Below are 20,024 nucleotides of genomic sequence, written 5' to 3' on the forward strand. Positions count from 1 at the left end.
TCATCTCATTCCTGTCCATTAATCAGCCATTTCTGCTGTGAAAGTGACATCAAGTACAATGGAAAAGTGCAAAAAAATGTTTTATTTCAATTTTTTTTATACAAACACATGACCTTCAGACATCACATATGTGTCTATTAATCATGTTATATTGCATTTTCAACACCTCGTCTGAAAGCACTTAGAAAATGACAATTTGTGCGGGGAATGTTGAAAATGTCACCGAACCAGTGTCTGTGTTCATTATACATGATTCAAATTAAAAACTTCAGGGATTGGTTTGTGGCATGTATGGCATGAATTATTTTGACATTAGAGATGATAGAATTTGATCTGAAATGTTTCAAATATCCAAAATTCAATTGAACCACAGCTCCAACCTTTAAAAGACTTTGTACCGAAACACAGAGTTGAACCTAAACAAGTTACATGAGGTTTTAAAGCAATGAGCCATCAGGACATGTCACACTTAATGTAAGACCTCTGTGGTCTAGAGGTAGAGTGACCTCCATGGTCTAGAGGTAGAGTGCCCTCCATGGTCTAGAGGTAGAGTGTCCTCCATGGTCTAGAGGTAGTGTAACCTCCATGGTCTAGAGGTAGAGTGACCTCTGTGGTCTAGAAGTAGTGTGACCTCCATGGTCTAGATGTAGAGTGACCTCCATGGTCTAGAAGTAGTGTGACCTCCATGGTCTAGATGTAGAGTGACCTCCATGTTCTAGAGGTAGAGGTGCCTCTGTGGTCTAGAGGTAGAGTGTCCTCCATGGTCTAGAGGTAGAGTGTCCTCCATGGTCTAGAGGTAGAGTGTCCTCCATGGTCTAGAGGTAGAGTGACCTCTGTGGTCTAGATGTAGAGTGACCTCCATGGTCTAGAAGTAGTGTGACCTCCATGGTCTAGAGGAAGGGTGACCTCCATGGTCTAGAGGTAGAGTGTCCTCCATGGTCTAGAGGTAGAGTGACCTCCATGGTCTAGAGGTAGAGTGTCCTCCATGGTCTAGAGGTAGAGTGTCCTCCATGGTCTAGAGGTAGAGTGACCTCCATGGTCTAGAGGTAGAGTGTCCTCCATGGTCTAGAGGTAGAGTGTCCTCCATGGTCTAGAGGTAGAGTGACCTCCATGGTCTAGAGGTAGAGTGACCTCCATGGTCTAGAGGTAGAGTGACCTCCATGGTCTAGAGGTAGAGTGTCCTCCATGGTCTAGAGGTAGAGTGACCTCCATGGTCTAGAGGTAGAGTGACCTCCATGGTCTAGAGGTAGAGTGTCCTCCATGGTCTAGAGGTAGAGTGACCTCCATGGTCTAGAGGTAGAGTGACCTCCATGGTCTAGAGGTAGAATTACCTCCATGGTCTAGAGGTAGAGTGTCCTCCATGGTCTAGAGGCAGAGTGACCTCCATGGTCTAGATGTAGAGTGACCTCCATGGTCTAGAGGAAGAGTGACCTCCATGGTCTAGAAGTAGTGTGACCTCCATGGTCTAGATGTAGAGTGACCTCCATGGTCTAGAGGAAGAGTGACCTCCATGGTCTAGAGGTAGAATTACCTCCATGGTCTAGAAGTAAAGTGACCTCCATGGTCTAGAGGTAGAGTGTCCTCCATGGTCTAGAGGAAGAGTGACCTCCATGGTCTAGAGGTAGAATTACCTCCATGGTCTAGAAGTAAAGTGACCTCCATGGTCTAGAGGTAGAATTACCTCCATGGTCTAGAAGTAGTGTGACCTCCATGGTCTAGATGTAGAGTGACCTCCATGGTCTAGAGGAAGAGTGACCTCCATGGTCTAGAGGTAGAATTACCTCCATGGTCTAGAAGTAAAGTGACCTCCATGGTCTACAGGTAGAGTGACCTCCATGGTCTACTGGTAGAGTGACCTCCATGGTCTAGAGGTAAAGTGACCTTCGTGGTCTAGAGGTAGAGTGACCGTGGTCTAGAAGTAGTGTGACCTCCATGGTCTAGAGGTAGAGTGACCTCCATGGTCTAGAGGTAGAGTGACCTCCATGGTCTAGAGGTAGAATTACCTCCATGGTCTAGAAGTAAAGTGACCTCCATGGTCTAGAGGTAGAGTGACCTCTGTGGTCTACAGGTAGAGTGACATCCATGGTCTAGAGGTAGAGTGACCTTCATGGTCTACAGGTAGAGTGACCTCCATGGTCTAGAGGTAAAGTGACCTTCAAGGTCTAGAAGTAGAGTGACCTCCGTGGTCTAGTGGTAGAGTGACCTCCATGTTCTACAGGTAGAGTGACCTCCATGGTCTAGAGGTAAAGTGACCTTCGTGGTCTAGAAGTAGAGTGACCTCCATGTTCTAGAGGTAGAGGTGCCTCTGTGGTCTAGAGGTAGAGTGACCTCCGTGATCTAGAGGAAGAGTGACCTCCATGGTCTAGAGGTAGAATTACCTCCATGGTCTAGAAGTAAAGTGACCTCCATGGTCTAGAGGTAGAGTGACCTCCATGGTCTAGAAGTAAAGTGACCTCTGTGGTCTACAGGTAGAGTGACCTCCATGGTCTAGAGGTAAAGTGACCTTCATGGTCTAGAGGTAGAGTGACCTCCGTGGTCTAGAAGTAGTGTGACCTCCATGGTCTAGATGTAGAGTGACCCCCATGGTCTAGAGGAAGAGTGACCTCCATGTTCTAGAGGTAGAGGTGCCTCTGTGGTCTAGAGGTAGAGTGACCTCCATGGTCTAGAGGTAGAATTACCTCCATGGTCTAGAAGTAAAGTGACCTCCATGGTCTAGAGGTAGAATTACCTCCATGGTCTAGAAGTAGTGTGACCTCCATGGTCTAGATGTAGAGTGACCTCCATGGTCTAGAGGAAGAGTGACCTCCATGGTCTAGAGGTAGAATTACCTCCATGGTCTAGAAGTAAAGTGACCTCCATGGTCTACAGGTAGAGTGACCTCCATGGTCTACTGGTAGAGTGACCTCCATGGTCTAGAGGTAAAGTGACCTTCGTGGTCTAGAGGTAGAGTGACCGTGGTCTAGAAGTAGTGTGACCTCCATGGTCTAGAGGTAGAGTGACCTCCATGGTCTAGAGGTAGAGTGACCTCCATGGTCTAGAGGTAGAATTACCTCCATGGTCTAGAAGTAAAGTGACCTCCATGGTCTAGAGGTAGAGTGACCTCTGTGGTCTACAGGTAGAGTGACATCCATGGTCTAGAGGTAGAGTGACCTTCATGGTCTACAGGTAGAGTGACCTCCATGGTCTAGAGGTAAAGTGACCTTCAAGGTCTAGAAGTAGAGTGACCTCCGTGGTCTAGTGGTAGAGTGACCTCCATGTTCTACAGGTAGAGTGACCTCCATGGTCTAGAGGTAAAGTGACCTTCGTGGTCTAGAAGTAGAGTGACCTCCATGTTCTAGAGGTAGAGGTGCCTCTGTGGTCTAGAGGTAGAGTGACCTCCGTGATCTAGAGGAAGAGTGACCTCCATGGTCTAGAGGTAGAATTACCTCCATGGTCTAGAAGTAAAGTGACCTCCATGGTCTAGAGGTAGAGTGACCTCCATGGTCTAGAAGTAAAGTGACCTCTGTGGTCTACAGGTAGAGTGACCTCCATGGTCTAGAGGTAAAGTGACCTTCATGGTCTAGAGGTAGAGTGACCTCCGTGGTCTAGAAGTAGTGTGACCTCCATGGTCTAGAAGTAGAGTGACCTCCATGGTCTAGAGGAAGAGTGACCTCCATGTTCTAGAGGTAGAGGTGCCTCTGTGGTCTAGAGGTAGAGTGACCTCCGTGGTCTAGAAGTAGTGTGACCTCCATGGTCTAGATGTAGAGTGACCTCCATGGTCTAGAGGAAGAGTGACCTCCATGTTCTAGAGGTAGAGGTGCCTCTGTGGTCTAGAGGTAGAGTGACCTCCATGGTCTAGAGGAAGAGTGACCTCCATGTTCTAGAGGTAGAGGTGCCTCTGTGGTCTAGAGGTAGAGTGACCTCCGTGGTCTAGAAGTAGTGTGACCTCCATGGTCTAGATGTAGAGTGACCTCCATGGTCTAGAGGAAGAGTAACCTCCATGTTCTAGAGGAAGAGTGACCTCCATGTTCTAGAGGTAGAGGTGCCTCTGTGGTCTAGAGGTAGAGTGTCCTCCATGGTCTAGAGGTAGAGTGACCTCAATGGTCTAGAGGTAGAATTACCTCCATGGTCTAGAGGTAGAGTGTCCTCCATGGTCTAGAGGTAGAGTGTCCTCCATGGTCTAGAGGTAGAGTGACCTCCATGGTCTAGAGGTAGAGTGACCTCCATGGTCTAGAGGAAGAGTGACCTCCATGGTCTAGAGGTAGAGTGACCTCCATGGTCTAGAGGTAGAGTGTCCTCCATGGTCTAGAAGTAGAGTGTCCTCCATGGTCTAGATGTAGAGTGACCTCGTTGGTCTAGAGGTAGAGTGACCTCCATGGTCTAGAGGAAGAGTGACCTCCATGGTCTAGAGGTAGAGTGTCCTCCATGGTCTAGAAGTAGAGTGACCTCCATGGTCTAGAGGTAGAGTGACCTCCATGGTCTAGAGGTAGAGTGTCCTCCATGGTCTAGAGGTAGAGGTACCTTCGTGGTCTAGTGGTAGAGTGACCTCCGTGGTCTAGAAGTAAAGTGACCTCCATGGTCTAGAGGTAGAGGTGCCTCCGTGGTCTAGAGGTAGAGTGACCTCCGTGGTCTAGAAGTAGTGTGACCTCAGTGGTCTAGAGGTAGAGTGACCTCCATGGTCTAGAGGTACAGTATACTGTGTCTGAGTGGGGTATTCATGTTAAACTGGTATCTCAGTGTGCTAGCACTATAAAATCAGCATCAGTCTGGACAAGTACACGCAGCCACACACATAGGTGCATGCACCTCACCATATAAGTGCAATAATCTTGGATGCGACGTTAAACCCCATTGCACCTCACCTCACACTTGTGCACATGTATTTTCCCAAGCTCCCTACATTGCATGCCTCGTGGGGATCCAAGCGTAGACCAGGTCCCCAGCAACCTATGTTCATCAAGGGTGACATAATGGAATCAGTTGGTCAGGCTCAGTGACTCAGTTGATTGTATGGTATTATTATCCCAATGGCATGGATTGTTGCTCATGATATCAATCACTTGACAGGGCCAGATTTAAGGAAATTGACTTAACTTGCACATAACATAGGGGTTATTGATTCTGTATGGTAAACAAAATTAGAGGTACTGAATGTTCACACATCATTGATGATTGTACACGTAACGGTTAGACATAAATTTGAAAGAATTGAAAAATTTGAAATACACTTGGTGCATATTGACGTATATATTAGGTTGCATTTTTCAATAATGTATTGCACTGGTGCGAAAGAAAATTGGGGATTCAAACCACACCACAGTACTATGTGCCATAGACTACTGTGCCAGTACAGACAACTTCAACATATAGGATATGTATTGATGGTTCCCAGAGCTTATTGAGGTTACATGCATCAGTTGCTATCTCTTAGGCAACTCTTATCTTAATGGCTTAAAGGTCTGTCAACCTCAGGCAGTGTTTACAAATACATTTTGTATGCTATGTACATCATGTGTGCAGGTAAATATACAACATGGCCATTGATTTTATGGAAATAAACATGGCTGTGTACATGGCTCAGAATTGATGCTGACCCAGATACCTGAAGGTTGTGTGGCAGCAAGTTTCTGCTATGGACCCACAACTTATTGTCAAGAGATTTTTCAGAATATGTAATGATTCTATGTAAACTAATGGCCAAAAGAAGCTTTACCACTTTAAAGAAGAAATTGCAAAAATTTAAAAAACACAAGTTCAAACTTAATCAATTAAAAAAACACAATAATGCTCTTTGCAGAAATTGATACACGTCCATGGCACATGTTTATGTAGAAAATGTGAAAAAAGGGAAAAACATGTGCCGCTTGGGCAGCCAAAATGCAATAAGTGTAAAAAACGGCATGTCAGACACTCACACTGATGAAAGACCACCACAGAAATGCCACAACTGACACTTGAACAAGGCGAGTGGGCCCTGGGTATGATACAGATTCGAGCTAATGAAAATTTGTGTTTTCAGAGATGTTGCCAGATCTTTTGGTTGCTCCCTTGTTGCTGTAACGAACATGATGCAGCGTTACAGACAGACTGATGCAGACATCAGACAGGCCAAAAACAGGCAGGCCCAAGTAACTATGCCCAAGAAAGACCGGTACTTGCATAGTACCTGTACGGTTGTCTCCATGGTTTGGACACATAATCTCAAAGAAATTTCTTTTTACAGAAACGATGCAGCGTCTCTTGAAAGGGGAAGATATAGGTACAGATGTAAGTATATGTGTTTCAATGAAGGGCTCAGTGAGTGAACGTGTGTGTGAAATTTCCACCTGTATCATGGTGACCTATAAATGTTCGACTCTGGACCAGGCAAACCAGTGGTTGAAAGCATTCAAGCCATTGTGGTAGGACAACGTATAATCTGTCAAGGCACCAAGTTATTGACTTCGTTATGCTGCTCCTACGGCTAGGAAATATGTTCCTCTTGAGAATCCCAATGTTCCTTGAAGGGGATGTCATGGGGAATTGAAATACAAGTTTAAATGTATTGTACAAATAATTTGGTTAATAAATTCAGTTAAATTGGATTTGAAACTCCTTTTTATCTCATTCTGACTAAATGAAAAGAATTTCTATCTGATTTTCTATTGTGGCAGCCATTTAGGCCATATTCAAAATGTCATTTTCGGCCATAATCAGGCATTTCTGCTTGTATCATTATGAAATTGACATGCAGCAAGAATGTTAGTTTGGAATAACATGTAACACACTTTTGGAACGCTGTTAATTTTCACTTTTGTTTTAGAATATTATGAATGATGACCTCAGTTCAGCCTTTATCACATAAAGGCAACTATGCTTGTCTAGGAGGCGACTAACAAGACTGGGTGATCAGGCTCACTGACTTGGTTGATACATCATATCCCAGTGGAATAGATCGATGTTCATGATGTCAGTCACTAGATTGTCTGGTCCAGATTCGATTATTTACAGACGGCTGTCATATAGCTTGAATATTGCTGAGTGCAGCGTTAAACAAGAAACAAACAAACAAACAAACAAACAAACAAACAAACGCATAATAGATGGTGTCAGCAAAGTGGAAATGCTGTCATGGGCAATAAAACTCAAAGAAAGTGCAAAAATGAAAAACTATATCTTAGATTCCCACCACACAAGTCTGCCACCATTTTTTGTCATTTTGTCTGCGAACATTGGGAAACAATGGCAAAAAGTCTCTTTTTGTATATGGTTGCCATGGAAACCAAACTTGACATAAAGAATGAAATGTTTCAAGAAGTATTAGGGAGGAAATGTCAGTAGAGTGAATCCTACACCTTTTAATAAAGGAGAAAATAGCAAGACAAATTCAAGCAGGTCCAAACTGACCACGGGCAGCCCAGACAGTGTGATTAGTGTGTCAGTTGGCCCTTTTGGCTGGTCAAAACCAAAACAGCTATTTGTTTTGACACAAGTCATACTAACACCACTTTGTTTAACTTCTATCTTAAACTCAATGATGTAGATATCCCAGTTTTTTATTACCCTATTTTGACTGAGAAAATGTCTGTTTCACACATGGCACCAATTTCAATGTTTTGATGTAGACTGTGATTGGACATCAGAGTGGAGAACACAGTTTCCCTTTAAATTCAAAACACATAAACACCAGAGATCAATCAGTCTTGATTATCTATCGAAACAGATTCCATTAGGGGTCAAATGCAAACTAGTGAATGGATCACTGAAAGTTATATGAATGGATCACTGAAAGTTATTTGAATGGATTGTTGAACGTTATATGTATGGATCACTGAACGTTATATGAATGGATTGTTGAAAGTTATATGAATGGATCACTGATCGTTATCTGAATGGATCACTGAAAGTTATATGAATGGATCACTGAAAGTTATTTGAATGGATTGTTGAAAGTTATATGAATGGATCACTGAATGTTATATGAATGGATCACTGAAAGTTATATAAATGGATCACTGAACGTTATTTGAATGAATCACTGAATATATATGAATGGATCAGTGAAAGGGATATGAATTGATCACTGAAAGTTATATAAATGGATCACTGAACGTTATTTGAATGAATCACTGAATATATATGAATGGATCAGTGAAAGGGATATGAATTGATCACTGAAAGTTATATAAATGCATCACTGAACGTTATTTGAATGAATCACTGAATATATATGAATGGATCAGTGAAAGTTATATGAATGGATCACTGAACGTTATATGAATGGATCACTGAACATTATTATGCCCCCGGCATATAATGCGGGGGGATATAGCGATGAGCCAGTCTGTCTGTCCGTCCATCTGTCCGTCCGTAATCATTTCCTTTTCCGGGGCAGAATTCGAAAAACCATTCAGTGTATTTGATCGAAACTTGGCAAATCTATCAGGCACATACTGAAGTGGTGCCTTTTGATATTTTGGGATTTTTCTAATTTTTATTTTTTTAAATTTTTATGGAATGAAGTTGGACATAGACTCAATTGGGGATGGGGTTCGTTTCCGGGGCAGAATTCGAAAACCATTCAGTGTATTTGATCAAAACTTGGCAAAGCTATCAGGCACATACTGAAGTGGTGCCTTTTGATATTTTGGGATTTTTCTAATTTTTAGTTTTTTAAGTTTTTATGGAATGAAGTTGGACATAGACTCAATTGGGGATGGGGTTCGTTTCCGGGGCAGAATTCGAAAACCATTCAGTGTATTTGATCAAAACTTGGCAAAGCTATCAGGCACATACTGAAGTGGTGCCTTTTGATATTTATTTTTTTACGAATTTTTATTTTTTACAATTTTTATGGAAAGAAGTTGGACCTAGACTCCATTGGGGAACGAGTTCCTTTCCGGGCCAGAATTCGAAAACCATTCAGTGGGTAAACAATGTATGCATGCTTAAAGAACATTCAACTGTTGACTCATTACATACAGAATTGCAAATTTACTAGTGGTTACTTTACAGACAGCTGCCGGGGGGCTATGTCATCTTTCTGATGACTCTTGTATGAATGGATCACTGAACGTTATATGAATGGATCACTGAACGTTATATGAATGGATCACTGAACGTTATATGAATGGATCACTGAAAATCAGTGATGACACCAGATGTTAACTTTTTCAGAAAGAACGCTATGTTGTAAATGTAGCAATAGCCTGCTTCACCGGCAGTCTCCTCATCGTGTTCTTCCTCATCTGCATGGTGGTGTTTCTACGACATGAATACCGACGGAGGAAAAAAGACATATACCTCGTGAAAAAGCCCTACATGAGAGACAAGCCATTCACCTTCTTTGTCGTCAGTAGCTACATCGGTGCCACGCTTAGCTTGTAAGTACCAACATCAACAGTGGGAGACCTATCATGACTACAAGTCTCCAAAAGGCCCACCATATTTGAATTACATTCTTTGATTTTCTTGAGACTAAATGAGGACTGAGTAAGATATTAATGCTAATTTGAAAAGTATTTCTATGGCAACGTTACACCTCAGTATGGAAACCAACTGGGCTGCAAATTATTGTTCTTGAAACCATGGAAACTGTGTATGGTTCAGACAGACAAATTAGGATGTAATAATCAGGGCAAGCTGATATTTGAACCATGGCACCACAGGTCATGATGGCTAGGGGACTCAACAGGGCAGAATACATTCCGGCGACTTTGACCATGGCGCCTCCTGTGGGACTGAAAGATGATTCCATGGCACGGACATTTAGATTTTCTTAATGATGAACCATACACCAAAACACTATACCGAGTCTGTAGCATCTCTGACATCCTAATTGATGTTCATGAAACAAGGCGTGATGTTCTGGCGCTGATAGAAGTGGCATTATGTTCTAATGTTCCAGAATCTATGTTATCTGCATCACCGTCGTGAGCACTAACCTCCACTATGGCATCAATGTCATAGACGAGACAGTGGGGGGTGCTATGGACGATGTCACCACTTACTTCAAAACAACGAAACAAGTGAGAACCTTCACAATATTTGTTTTTCTGGTTTTTGTGCCCTTATGTTATTTATATGAATTAAAATTGTCAGTGAGGCCAGGCTTTTTATGGAGAGGTGTTCTGGATTTTTCCCCCAAAATTCAGGCCAGTAGGTTAAAAAAAATATGAAAATAGACACTCCAATTTCGGGTAATTTTTTGTTGATTTTCTCTCATGATTTTCAAATTTTCAACAGGTTTTAACTTTAGTATTTTAAATGATTTATCTATAAATGTAAATGAGTTTTTTAAAAGTTTACTTATTTCTGTTTGGTGGAATAATAAGACCCACTGCTTTATTTTCATTTCACATTTTTGTTTTTGGGGAGCAAGCAGATTCGTAAACCAAGTTTAATATAAGCCTGGCCTGTCTTGGGGTTAAAGGTTTTTGTATTTCTGTCACAAAACAAGGTCAAAAACATGAAAATTACACATACATGTATGACCACACTCAATAGACAAAACAAACCAAACTGGAATAAGGTCTTTGATGGACATTCAGAAGTATAAAGAACATGAAGACATTAAACATTAAGGGATAACAACTTCATGGCGTGTCATGACTATATGGTTATCTTTCTACATTAATCCTACCTTGTGTAAAGATATCAGCATGTATATCTATATAACCTCAATACGCTCACTCAGTATCCACATGATAAAGGGTAAAAAAGTACCTCCAAAACGTCGTTACAAACAAAAAGAAGTTTTTATCCGTACACGTTTCATGTCTTCAAAATAGAACAGACTATTAAGTTTGATGATATCTTTTCTAATATCAATGTGTTATTCTCCCATATAAGCCCATTAGTGTACCCCAATCCTTACTGAATAATATATATTATTTCTTTTATGTTTCAGCAATATACATTTGTGGCAGCCAGTACAAATGACTGGTTCAATAAGAAAGTGATAGGAGGCGATATGAACAGTAAGTATTCAGTCACATCCTTTTCACTTACATATACATACATACATACATACATACATACATACATACATACATACATACATACATACATACATACATACATACATACATACATACATACATACATACATACATACATACATACATGTGACCTCCATTGTCTCATCAATGAGTGAGTGAGTGAGTGAGTTAAAGTTTCAACATATCACATCATGTCAGTATTATAGGTGATTCTGGGCTTCAAACCCACATCCCAGAAACAGAGCTGAGTAGGATCGTACTCTGGGTGTATCTGGGTTTCAGACCCACATTACATATATTGAACTGAAAGGGATCTGGGTGATTCTGGGATTCAAACCAACATCACAGATATTGAATCTAGGTCATTATATGATCACAACATCACAGATACTGAACTGAGAGCGATCTTACTGTGGGTGATTCGGAGGGATTCAGATCCACATCACAGATATTGAATCTAGGTCATTATATGATCACAACATCACAGATATTGAATCTAGGTCATTCTAGGATCACAACATCACAGATATTGAATCTAGGTCATTCTAGTATCACAATATTACAGATACTGAATCTAGGTCATTCTAGACTCACAACATCACAGATATTGAATCTAGATCATTCTAGGATCACAACATCACAGATACTGAATCTAGGTCATTCTAGGATCACAATATCACAGATACTGAATCTATGTCATTCTAGGATCACAACATCAAAGATATTGAATCTAGGTCATTCTAGGATCACAATATAACAGATACTGAATCTAGGTCATTCTAGGATCATAATATTACAGATACTGAATCTAGGTCTTTCTAGGATCACAACATCACAGATACTGAATCTAGGTCATTCTAGGATCACAACATCACAGATATTGAATCTATGTCATTCTAGGATCACAACATTACAGATACTGAATCTAGGTCATTCTAGGATCACAACATCACAGATACTGAATCTAGGTCATTCTAGGATCACAACATCACAGATATTGCTAAATGAACCCATGACCAGCACAGCACAGCATGGCAGCTACAGACTCTCCACTGTGAGTTGCAGTCCTATAGACTGCTGGTCCTATGGACTGCTGGTACTATAGACTGCTGGTCCTATAGACTGCTGGTCCTATATACTGCTGGTCCTATAGACTGCTGATCCTATAGACTGCTGGTCCTATAGACTGCTGGTCCACTAGACGGAGACTAGTTCTGTTTACAGCTGTTACCAAGACAGCCTCTGTCTGGAGGGAAGGAGGAGGGTGGTTCAATCCCCTGGGCGCATCATACCGAAAGACAATGAGAAGATGGTGTTTGTTATTACCCTGCCTGGCACTCAGCATTAAGGGGATAAAACTGGACTGTGTCTGAGTGGGGTATCGATGATAACTGTGGCATGGTATCTCAGTGGACTAGAACTATTAAACCAGCATTTGTCCAGACTAGCACAAGCATCAACACACCCATGTACATGCACATCGCTATGTTTGTGCAATAACATTGAACGCGATATTAATTCCAATGTGACCGCCTCCATGGTCTAGTGGTAGAGCGTACGCCGGGAGAGCGGAAGGTCTGGGGTTCGATCCCCGACTGCGTCATACCAAAAGACGTTAAAAGATGGTACTTGTTGTTACCCTGTCTGGCACTCGGCATTAAGGGGCTATAACAAGGACTGGTCAGCTCGGAGTCAGTATACTGTGTCTGAGTGGGGTATTCATGTTAAACTGCGGCATGGTATCTCAGTGAGCTAGAACTATAAATCGGCATCAATCCGGACTAGTACAAGCAGCCACACAAACAGACACACGTACATGCACGTCGCTATTTAAGTGCAATAATCTTAGACGCGACGTTAAACCCCATTTCACCTCACCTCACCTAATCCCAATGTATCACCACACATCCCACAGATGTCAACAGAAATTCCTCATTGATTTTGTGACCTCGCTATCAGAAAGACATTTTATTTATGTAGTGGAACTTTGTCCATGATTATGTTTAAATAATGAATTTAATCAATTTGTTCAATAGTTGTTATAGTGTTTTCAGTAAACTGTCTTGTTGACTATGTATTCTGTCAATTCTTCCCTCATCATACACCTGACATTGTTTGTGGGGATATTACCTTGATTCTCATTGATTCACCATCCAAGCCCCACTTGTCTCAAGCCTGGTACCCTATGTGTAAGATACCACCTCACGTATCAATACTTATCAATATTCTGGTCCATACCGTAAGACAATGACATTCTTTTTTCTCGACAGATATAAAAGCATAAGTGCATTGCAAATATTGGCTTCCCTTAAACTCAATACTGGTACTCTTTTGTTTTCAAAGATGTTGGCATTTTCTGTCCTCAGACAGGATGTGTCCAGGCTATCAGCTGATCGATCGTTACCGATTAAACATCATTACTTATTTGTGGAGAAGACCAAAGCAAACGCCTGTGTTTGTTATCACGTATTGGGTCATATGGCAGTGTTTAACTTACAGCCAAAATAGGATGTCCTATTTAAAGATCAACTGAACTAACATCTGTTGTTGGGGAAGCATGATCAAGTGGCCGAGTGTCACATTTGACTGTCAGTCAATAGAATTTATTGAGTGTAAAAAGGTTAAAATGCCTATAAACAGGAATTGGGGCTGGGACGGGTAACTCGGGTACTGGGGTTGGGTGGGTACTGAGTAGGTACCCTCAGGTCTACCCGAACCTGTGGTTAGTCACGTGATATATTGTTTAATGACATCAACTCACTATAGCTCAGTGGTTACACTTCAAGTTGCTAAAGTTCGCATTCCTTTTGACTTTTATATGTGTGAGTAGAGATAATGCTTCAGTCAACTTCAGTGAACGCATGATCTGATTGTTTCATACATAGTTTTTGCCAGGGCTGCGGTAAAACAATTCCCAATCAGACGTTTCATTCCAAACTCTTGAGACCTTCAGTGGGTACCCGGGTAGGATCGGGTAATGGGGGGTTGGGTACCCGGGTAGGATCGGGTAATGGGGGGTTGGGTACCCGGGTAGGATCGGGTAATGGGGGGTTGGGTACCCGGGTAGGGTCGGGTAATGGGGGGTTGGGTACCCGGGTAGGATCGGGTAATGGGGGGTTGGGGACCCGGGTAGGGTCGGGTAATGGGGGGTTGGGTACCCGGTCAGGGTCGGGTAATGGGGGGTTGGGTACCCGGGTAGGATCGGGTAATGGGGGGTTGGGGACCCGGGTAGGATCGGGTAATGGGGGGTTGGGTACCCGGGTAGGGTCGGGTAATGGGGGGTTGGGGACCCGGGTAGGGTCGGGTAATGGGGGGTTGGGGCCCCGGGTAGGGTCGGGTAATGGGGGGTTGGGTACCCGGGTAGGATCGGGTAATGGGGGGTTGGGTACCCGGGTAGGATCGGGTAATGGGGGGTTGGGGACCCGGGTAGGGTCGGGTAATGGGGGGTTGGGGCCCCGGGTAGGGTCGGGTAATGGGGGGTTGGGTACCCGGGTAGGGTCGGGTAATGGGGGGTTGGGTACCCGGGTAGGATCGGGTAATGGGGGGTTGGGTACCCGGGTAGGATCGGGTAATGGGGGGTTGGGTACCCGGGTAGGGTCGGGTAATGGGGGGTTGGGTACCCGGGTAGGATCGGGTAATGGGGGGTTGGGGACCCGGGTAGGGTCGGGTAATGGGGGGTTGGGTACCCGGTCAGGGTCGGGTAATGGGGGGTTGGGTACCCGGGTAGGATCGGGTAATGGGGGGTTGGGGACCCGGGTAGGATCGGGTAATGGGGGGTTGGGTACCCGGGTAGGGTCGGGTAATGGGGGGTTGGGGACCCGGGTAGGGTCGGGTAATGGGGGGTTGGGGCCCCGGGTAGGGTCGGGTAATGGGGGGTTGGGTACCCGGGTAGGATCGGGTAATGGGGGGTTGGGTACCCGGGTAGGATCGGGTAATGGGGGGTTGGGGACCCGGGTAGGGTCGGGTAATGGGGGGTTGGGGCCCCGGGTAGGGTCGGGTAATGGGGGGTTGGGTACCCGGGTAGGGTCGGGTAATGGGGGGTTGGGTACCCGGGTAGGATCGGGTAATGGGGGGTTGGGGACCCAGGTAGTAATTTTGGACTCGTCCCAGCCCTAATAGGAATCATTTCAGAGTTATGACAAACACTGAAAACAGTTATGACATTGATGATAAATTTGATCACTCACAGAAAGATATGTTTATATGATTAATAAATTAGTTTCATGTGTGCATGGAAATTCCAGTTCTCATTGTGAGGTTAATAATTGCTCTGGCCATAATAAAATTAATTATCTGTTGTTCTGAATCTCCTTACTTGTTGAAATTATTCATGAATTTATGTCAAATTATTATATAGTTATGATTTTAATCACTGAAATTTTTAATAATGAAATTTTAATAGCTGAGATGCAGTGTTGATGAAATTTCAAGCAATCATACTGAATTCTATAGTGCAAGTTCATTTATGGTAATGTGTTTTCAACATTTAATGGAAAAATATTTAAGTTTTGTTTCTTTAAGTGCTTTAAGTGTCATCATGCTTGTACAACATATTTCCTTCAGGCTTTCCGCCCACATAAAGCCAATATACATATCAAGATGTCACTGGAATATTGTTCAAAGCGGCGTCAAACAAAAACCAAATTTTTAACTCACTCACTCACTCACTTGTACATATTGTATTTTCAAGTTTGATAAACTACAAATTTCAAATTTGTGGATCTTTTAAAAACCTTGCTTTTCATGAATATTTCTTTCCCCAGAAATAGGAGAGCTCATTTGGCAACCAGGTCGAGACATGTTCTACCCCAGTGTATCCGCAGTGTTTGAAAGTTTAGCAGACCTAGATGAACGTGAGTATGAAATATGTGGAGCACCTTCTCATCCCAGTCCACAGGTTCATTCATCATGTCTGATATTTTGTGAAGAAGGAAGGAAACAAATTTCTTCTGTGTAGCTCACTGGAACAGAAGAGGTCAGGTGATGAATGTCTATCATCAATCCACCCGTGAAGATTCGGGGGTAGAATAGGTCTTCAGCAACCCATGCTTGCCGTAAAAGGCGACTATGCTTGTCGTAAAAGGCAACGAACGGGACCGGGTGGTCAGGCTCGCTGACTTGGTTGATACGTGTCATCGATCCCAATTGCGTGGATCGGTGCTCATGATATCAATCAATGGATTGTCTGGTCCAGACTCGACTATTTACAGACCGCCGTCATATAGCTGGAATATTGCTGAGTGCGGCGTTAAACAACAAACCAACCAACCAACTTTTGACATGAACCTCACCTCACCTCACCTCACCTCACCTCACCTCACCTCACCTCACCTCACCTGATGACTGGGATGTTGCTCATAATGTCTATCACTGGTTTGTCTGGTCCAGACTTGATTTCAGTGTAGTTACAGGAGAAATTTAAAATGGTTGGAATATTGCTGTGTCCTCAAGCAACAAGCCAGCAATGTAGTGAAGCACCAAACGTCTACTGTGTTGCTGCAAAAACTGTCCTTTGCCACAACTGTAACACCTAGATCATGTATGTGACAGAATTGTGTGTCAGAAAAAGTTACAAGTGTTTCAGAAGCCTGGTACAACTGTACTTGGAGGTTTTCAAGTGTGGAATTGGTAAATCACGAGTGTGTGTTTGTGCTGGCTATGACATCCTGTGGTGTGTACAGATCATCCAGGGTATCAGTGTTCACTGTGTAGTGTTTAACCAGACACCTTGAGGCCAGGCTCACCATGTGTTATGTTCACACAGTATTTGTGCACACCATGCCATCCATAACCGACTCGTGTCATCTGCCCTCCTAATCCCACCTCCAGCATCAATAACTGCCACCATTGTCAGAATAATGATTTGTGTGTGAGGCCACAGTGAGAAGTCCCATACCAGGAACTGTTTGCTGGTTTACAGGTGAAATGGGGTTTAACGTCACGTCCAAGATCATTGCACTTATAAAAATAGCAGTGTGCATGCATGTTTTTGTGTGTGAGGTTTTTTGTGTGTGTGTGTTTGTTTTTGTGTGCCTGTGTTTTTTGTTTTGTTTTGTTTTGTTTTGTTTTGTTTTGTTTTGTTTTGTGTGTGTGTGTGTGTGTGTGTGTGCGCGCGCGCGTGCGTGCGTGTGTGTGTGAGTGTGTGTGAGAGAGAGAGAGAGAGAGAGAGAGAGCGAGAGAGAGAGAGAGCGAGAGAGAGAGAGAGAGAGAGGATCTATAGTGCTAGCCCACTGAGATACCATGCCGCAGTTTAACATAAATACCCCACTCAGATACTGACTCCGAGTCATCCAGTCCTTGTTTTAGCCCCTTAATGCAACAGGGTAACAACAAGTACTATCTTTTAACGTCTTTTTGTATGATGTGGCCGGGGTTCAAACCCCAGGCTTTCCGCTCTCTGGGCGGACGCTCTACCACTAGACCACAGATGCGGTCTGCTGGTTTACAATGACCACAACCTATAGCCTCCATTAGAATTACAGAGAACAACACATCCCAGCTTGTTGAGACATCTGTATTTATAATGGTGATCTCGAGGTCCTGGCTGTGTCAGTGTACCTGGCTATAATGGTGATCTCGAGGTCCTGGCTGTGTCAGTGTACCTGGCTATAATGGTGATCTCGAGGTCCTGGCTGTGTCAGTGTACCTGGCTATAATGGTGATCTGGAGGTCCTGGCTGTGTCAGTGTACCTGGCTATAATGGTGATCTCAAGGTCCTGGCTGTGTCAGTGTACCTGGCTATAATGGTGATCTCGAGGTCCTGGCTGTGTCAGTGTACCTGGCTATAAGGGTGATCTCGAGGTCCTGGCTGTGTCAGTGTACCTGGCTATAATGGTGATCTCGAGGTCCTGGCTGTGTCAGTGTACCTGGCTATAAGGGTGATCTCGAGGTCCTGGCTGTGTCAGTGTACCTGGCTATAATGGTGATCTCGAGGTCCTGGCTGTGTCAGTGTACCTGGCTATAATGGTGATCTGGAGGTCCTGGCTGTGTCAGTGTACCTGGCTATAATGGTGATCTCGAGGTCCTGGCTGTGTCAGTGTACCTGGCTATAAGGGTGATCTCGAGGTTCTGGCTGTGTCAGTGTACCTGGCTATAATGGTGATCTCGAGGTCTGGCTGTGTCAGTGTACCTGGCTATAAGGGTGATCTCGAGGTCCTGGCTGTGTCAGTGTACCTGGCTATAAGGGTGATCTCGAGGTCCTGGCTATGTCAGTGTACCTGGCTATAATGGTGATCTCGAGGTCTGACTGTGTCAGTGTACCTGGCTATAATGGTGATCTCGAGGTCTGGCTGTGTCAGTGTACCTGGCTATAAGGGTGATCTCGAGGTCCTGGCTGTGTCAGTGTACCTGGCTATAATGGTGATCTCAAGGTCCTGGCTGTGTCAGTGTACCTGGCTATAATGGTGATCTCGAGGTCCTGGCTATGTCAGTGTACCTGGCTATAATGGTGATCTGGAGGTCCTGGCTGTGTCAGTGTACCTGGCTATAATGGTGATCTCGAGGTCCTGGCTGTGTCAGTGTACCTGGCTATAATGGTGATCTCGAGGTCCTGGCTGTGTCAGTGTACCTGGCTATAATGGTGATCTCGAGGTCCTGGCTGTGTCAGTGTACCTGGCTATAAGGGTGATCTCGAGGTCCTGGGTGTGTCAGTGTACCTGGCTATAATGGTGATCTCGAGGTCCTGGCTGTGTCAGGACCTGGTTATAATGGTGATCTCGAGGTCCTGGCTGTGTCAGGACCTGGCTATAATGGTGATCTCGAGGTCCTGGCTGTGTCAGTGTACCTGGCTATAATGGTGATCTCAAGGTCCTGGCTGTGTCAGTGTACCTGGCTATAATGGTGATCTCGAGGTCCTGGCTATGTCAGTGTACCTGGCTATAATGGTGATCTGGAGGTCCTGGCTGTGTCAGTGTACCTGGCTATAATGGTGATCTCGAGGTCCTGGCTGTGTCAGTGTACCTGGCTATAATGGTGATCTCGAGGTCCTGGCTGTGTCAGTGTACCTGGCTATAATGGTGATCTCGAGGTCCTGGCTGTGTCAGTGTACCTGGCTATAAGGGTGATCTCGAGGTCCTGGGTGTGTCAGTGTACCTGGCTATAATGGTGATCTCGAGGTCCTGGCTGTGTCAGGACCTGGTTATAATGGTGATCTCGAGGTCCTGGCTGTGTCAGGACCTGGCTATAATGGTGATCTGGAGGTCCTGGCTGTGTCAGTGTACCTGGCTATAATGGTGATCTCGAGGTCCTGGCTGTGTCAGGACCTGGCTATAATGGTGATCTCGAGACCAATAAGATGTCTTCGTGCGATAAACCAATGTCTGCTAATCATTGCTACAAACACTGTCAGTTACAGTATCTGAACGAGAAACACGAAACACGCATCTGCCTCAATCAGACATTCAATATAGGACACTGTTCTTTTGTCTTGAATGTCCATTTCAACACAATGTTTGCACAGATGAAAAGAATTTTTTTTATCGTGATGGACAAAAACATTCATTTTCTGATCTTTTCACAAGAATCTGTGATGGGTTTGGAAACAACAGTGCATCCAAAAGACATAAGTCTCATAAAACGAAACGGATTATTTCCTCAACTGAAATAGAAATGGTTTCAAGGGGAGGATTCATCACGTCCCAGGGTAATACAAGCTGCTTTTTTCAGCTTTAGGAAAGGAATTAATGCACGTGAAGGTGTTAAGAGAAGCAGCTGGGACACCTGTGTTTCAATGCCGGAGGTATTGGTGTCGGCTAAATACAGTGTCTAAGACCCTCCGAGACGGTCCCTAGGGAGCTGTGCCTATTGATCAGGCTGTGCACTACCACTAACGGAGTAGGGGTATTATGGGATAGATATGGACGTCATTCAGTCTATTTCACGCTCATGGATGCTTAAAAGCGAGATAAGCTCTCCCATGGGAATATGATAATTCGGTTGAAGTAATTATGAGAATTTTTCGGAAAATCAATTTTTGGAAAGCATTCAATTTTTTTTTATTTGTATTGATTCTTTTGCAGTATATGTGTTCGACCTTAAATTGCACTTGGAGAACTTTGATGTTTTTGC

The 20,024-nt window shown here is 43.9% G+C and overlaps 1 protein-coding gene across 1 annotated transcript in view; it reads left to right on the forward strand.

The window, feature by feature from the left end:
• Positions 1–20,024, forward strand: part of LOC124139391 (prominin-1-like) — a 132,003-nt gene that overhangs the window by 50,065 nt on the left and 61,914 nt on the right. Inside the window, exons 3-7 of the mRNA XM_046506425.2 lie at positions 6,203–6,246; positions 9,136–9,341; positions 9,866–9,986; positions 10,868–10,937; positions 15,722–15,811. Coding sequence (XP_046362381.2) covers positions 6,203–6,246; positions 9,136–9,341; positions 9,866–9,986; positions 10,868–10,937; positions 15,722–15,811 — 531 coding nt within the window. The remainder of the gene's footprint in view (positions 1–6,202; positions 6,247–9,135; positions 9,342–9,865; positions 9,987–10,867; positions 10,938–15,721; positions 15,812–20,024) is intronic.

This window comes from Haliotis rufescens, unplaced genomic scaffold (assembly GCF_023055435.1).
Source record: "Haliotis rufescens isolate VD_foot unplaced genomic scaffold, xgHalRufe1.0.p SCAF_27, whole genome shotgun sequence".
Taxonomy (NCBI): Eukaryota; Metazoa; Mollusca; class Gastropoda; order Lepetellida; family Haliotidae; genus Haliotis; species Haliotis rufescens.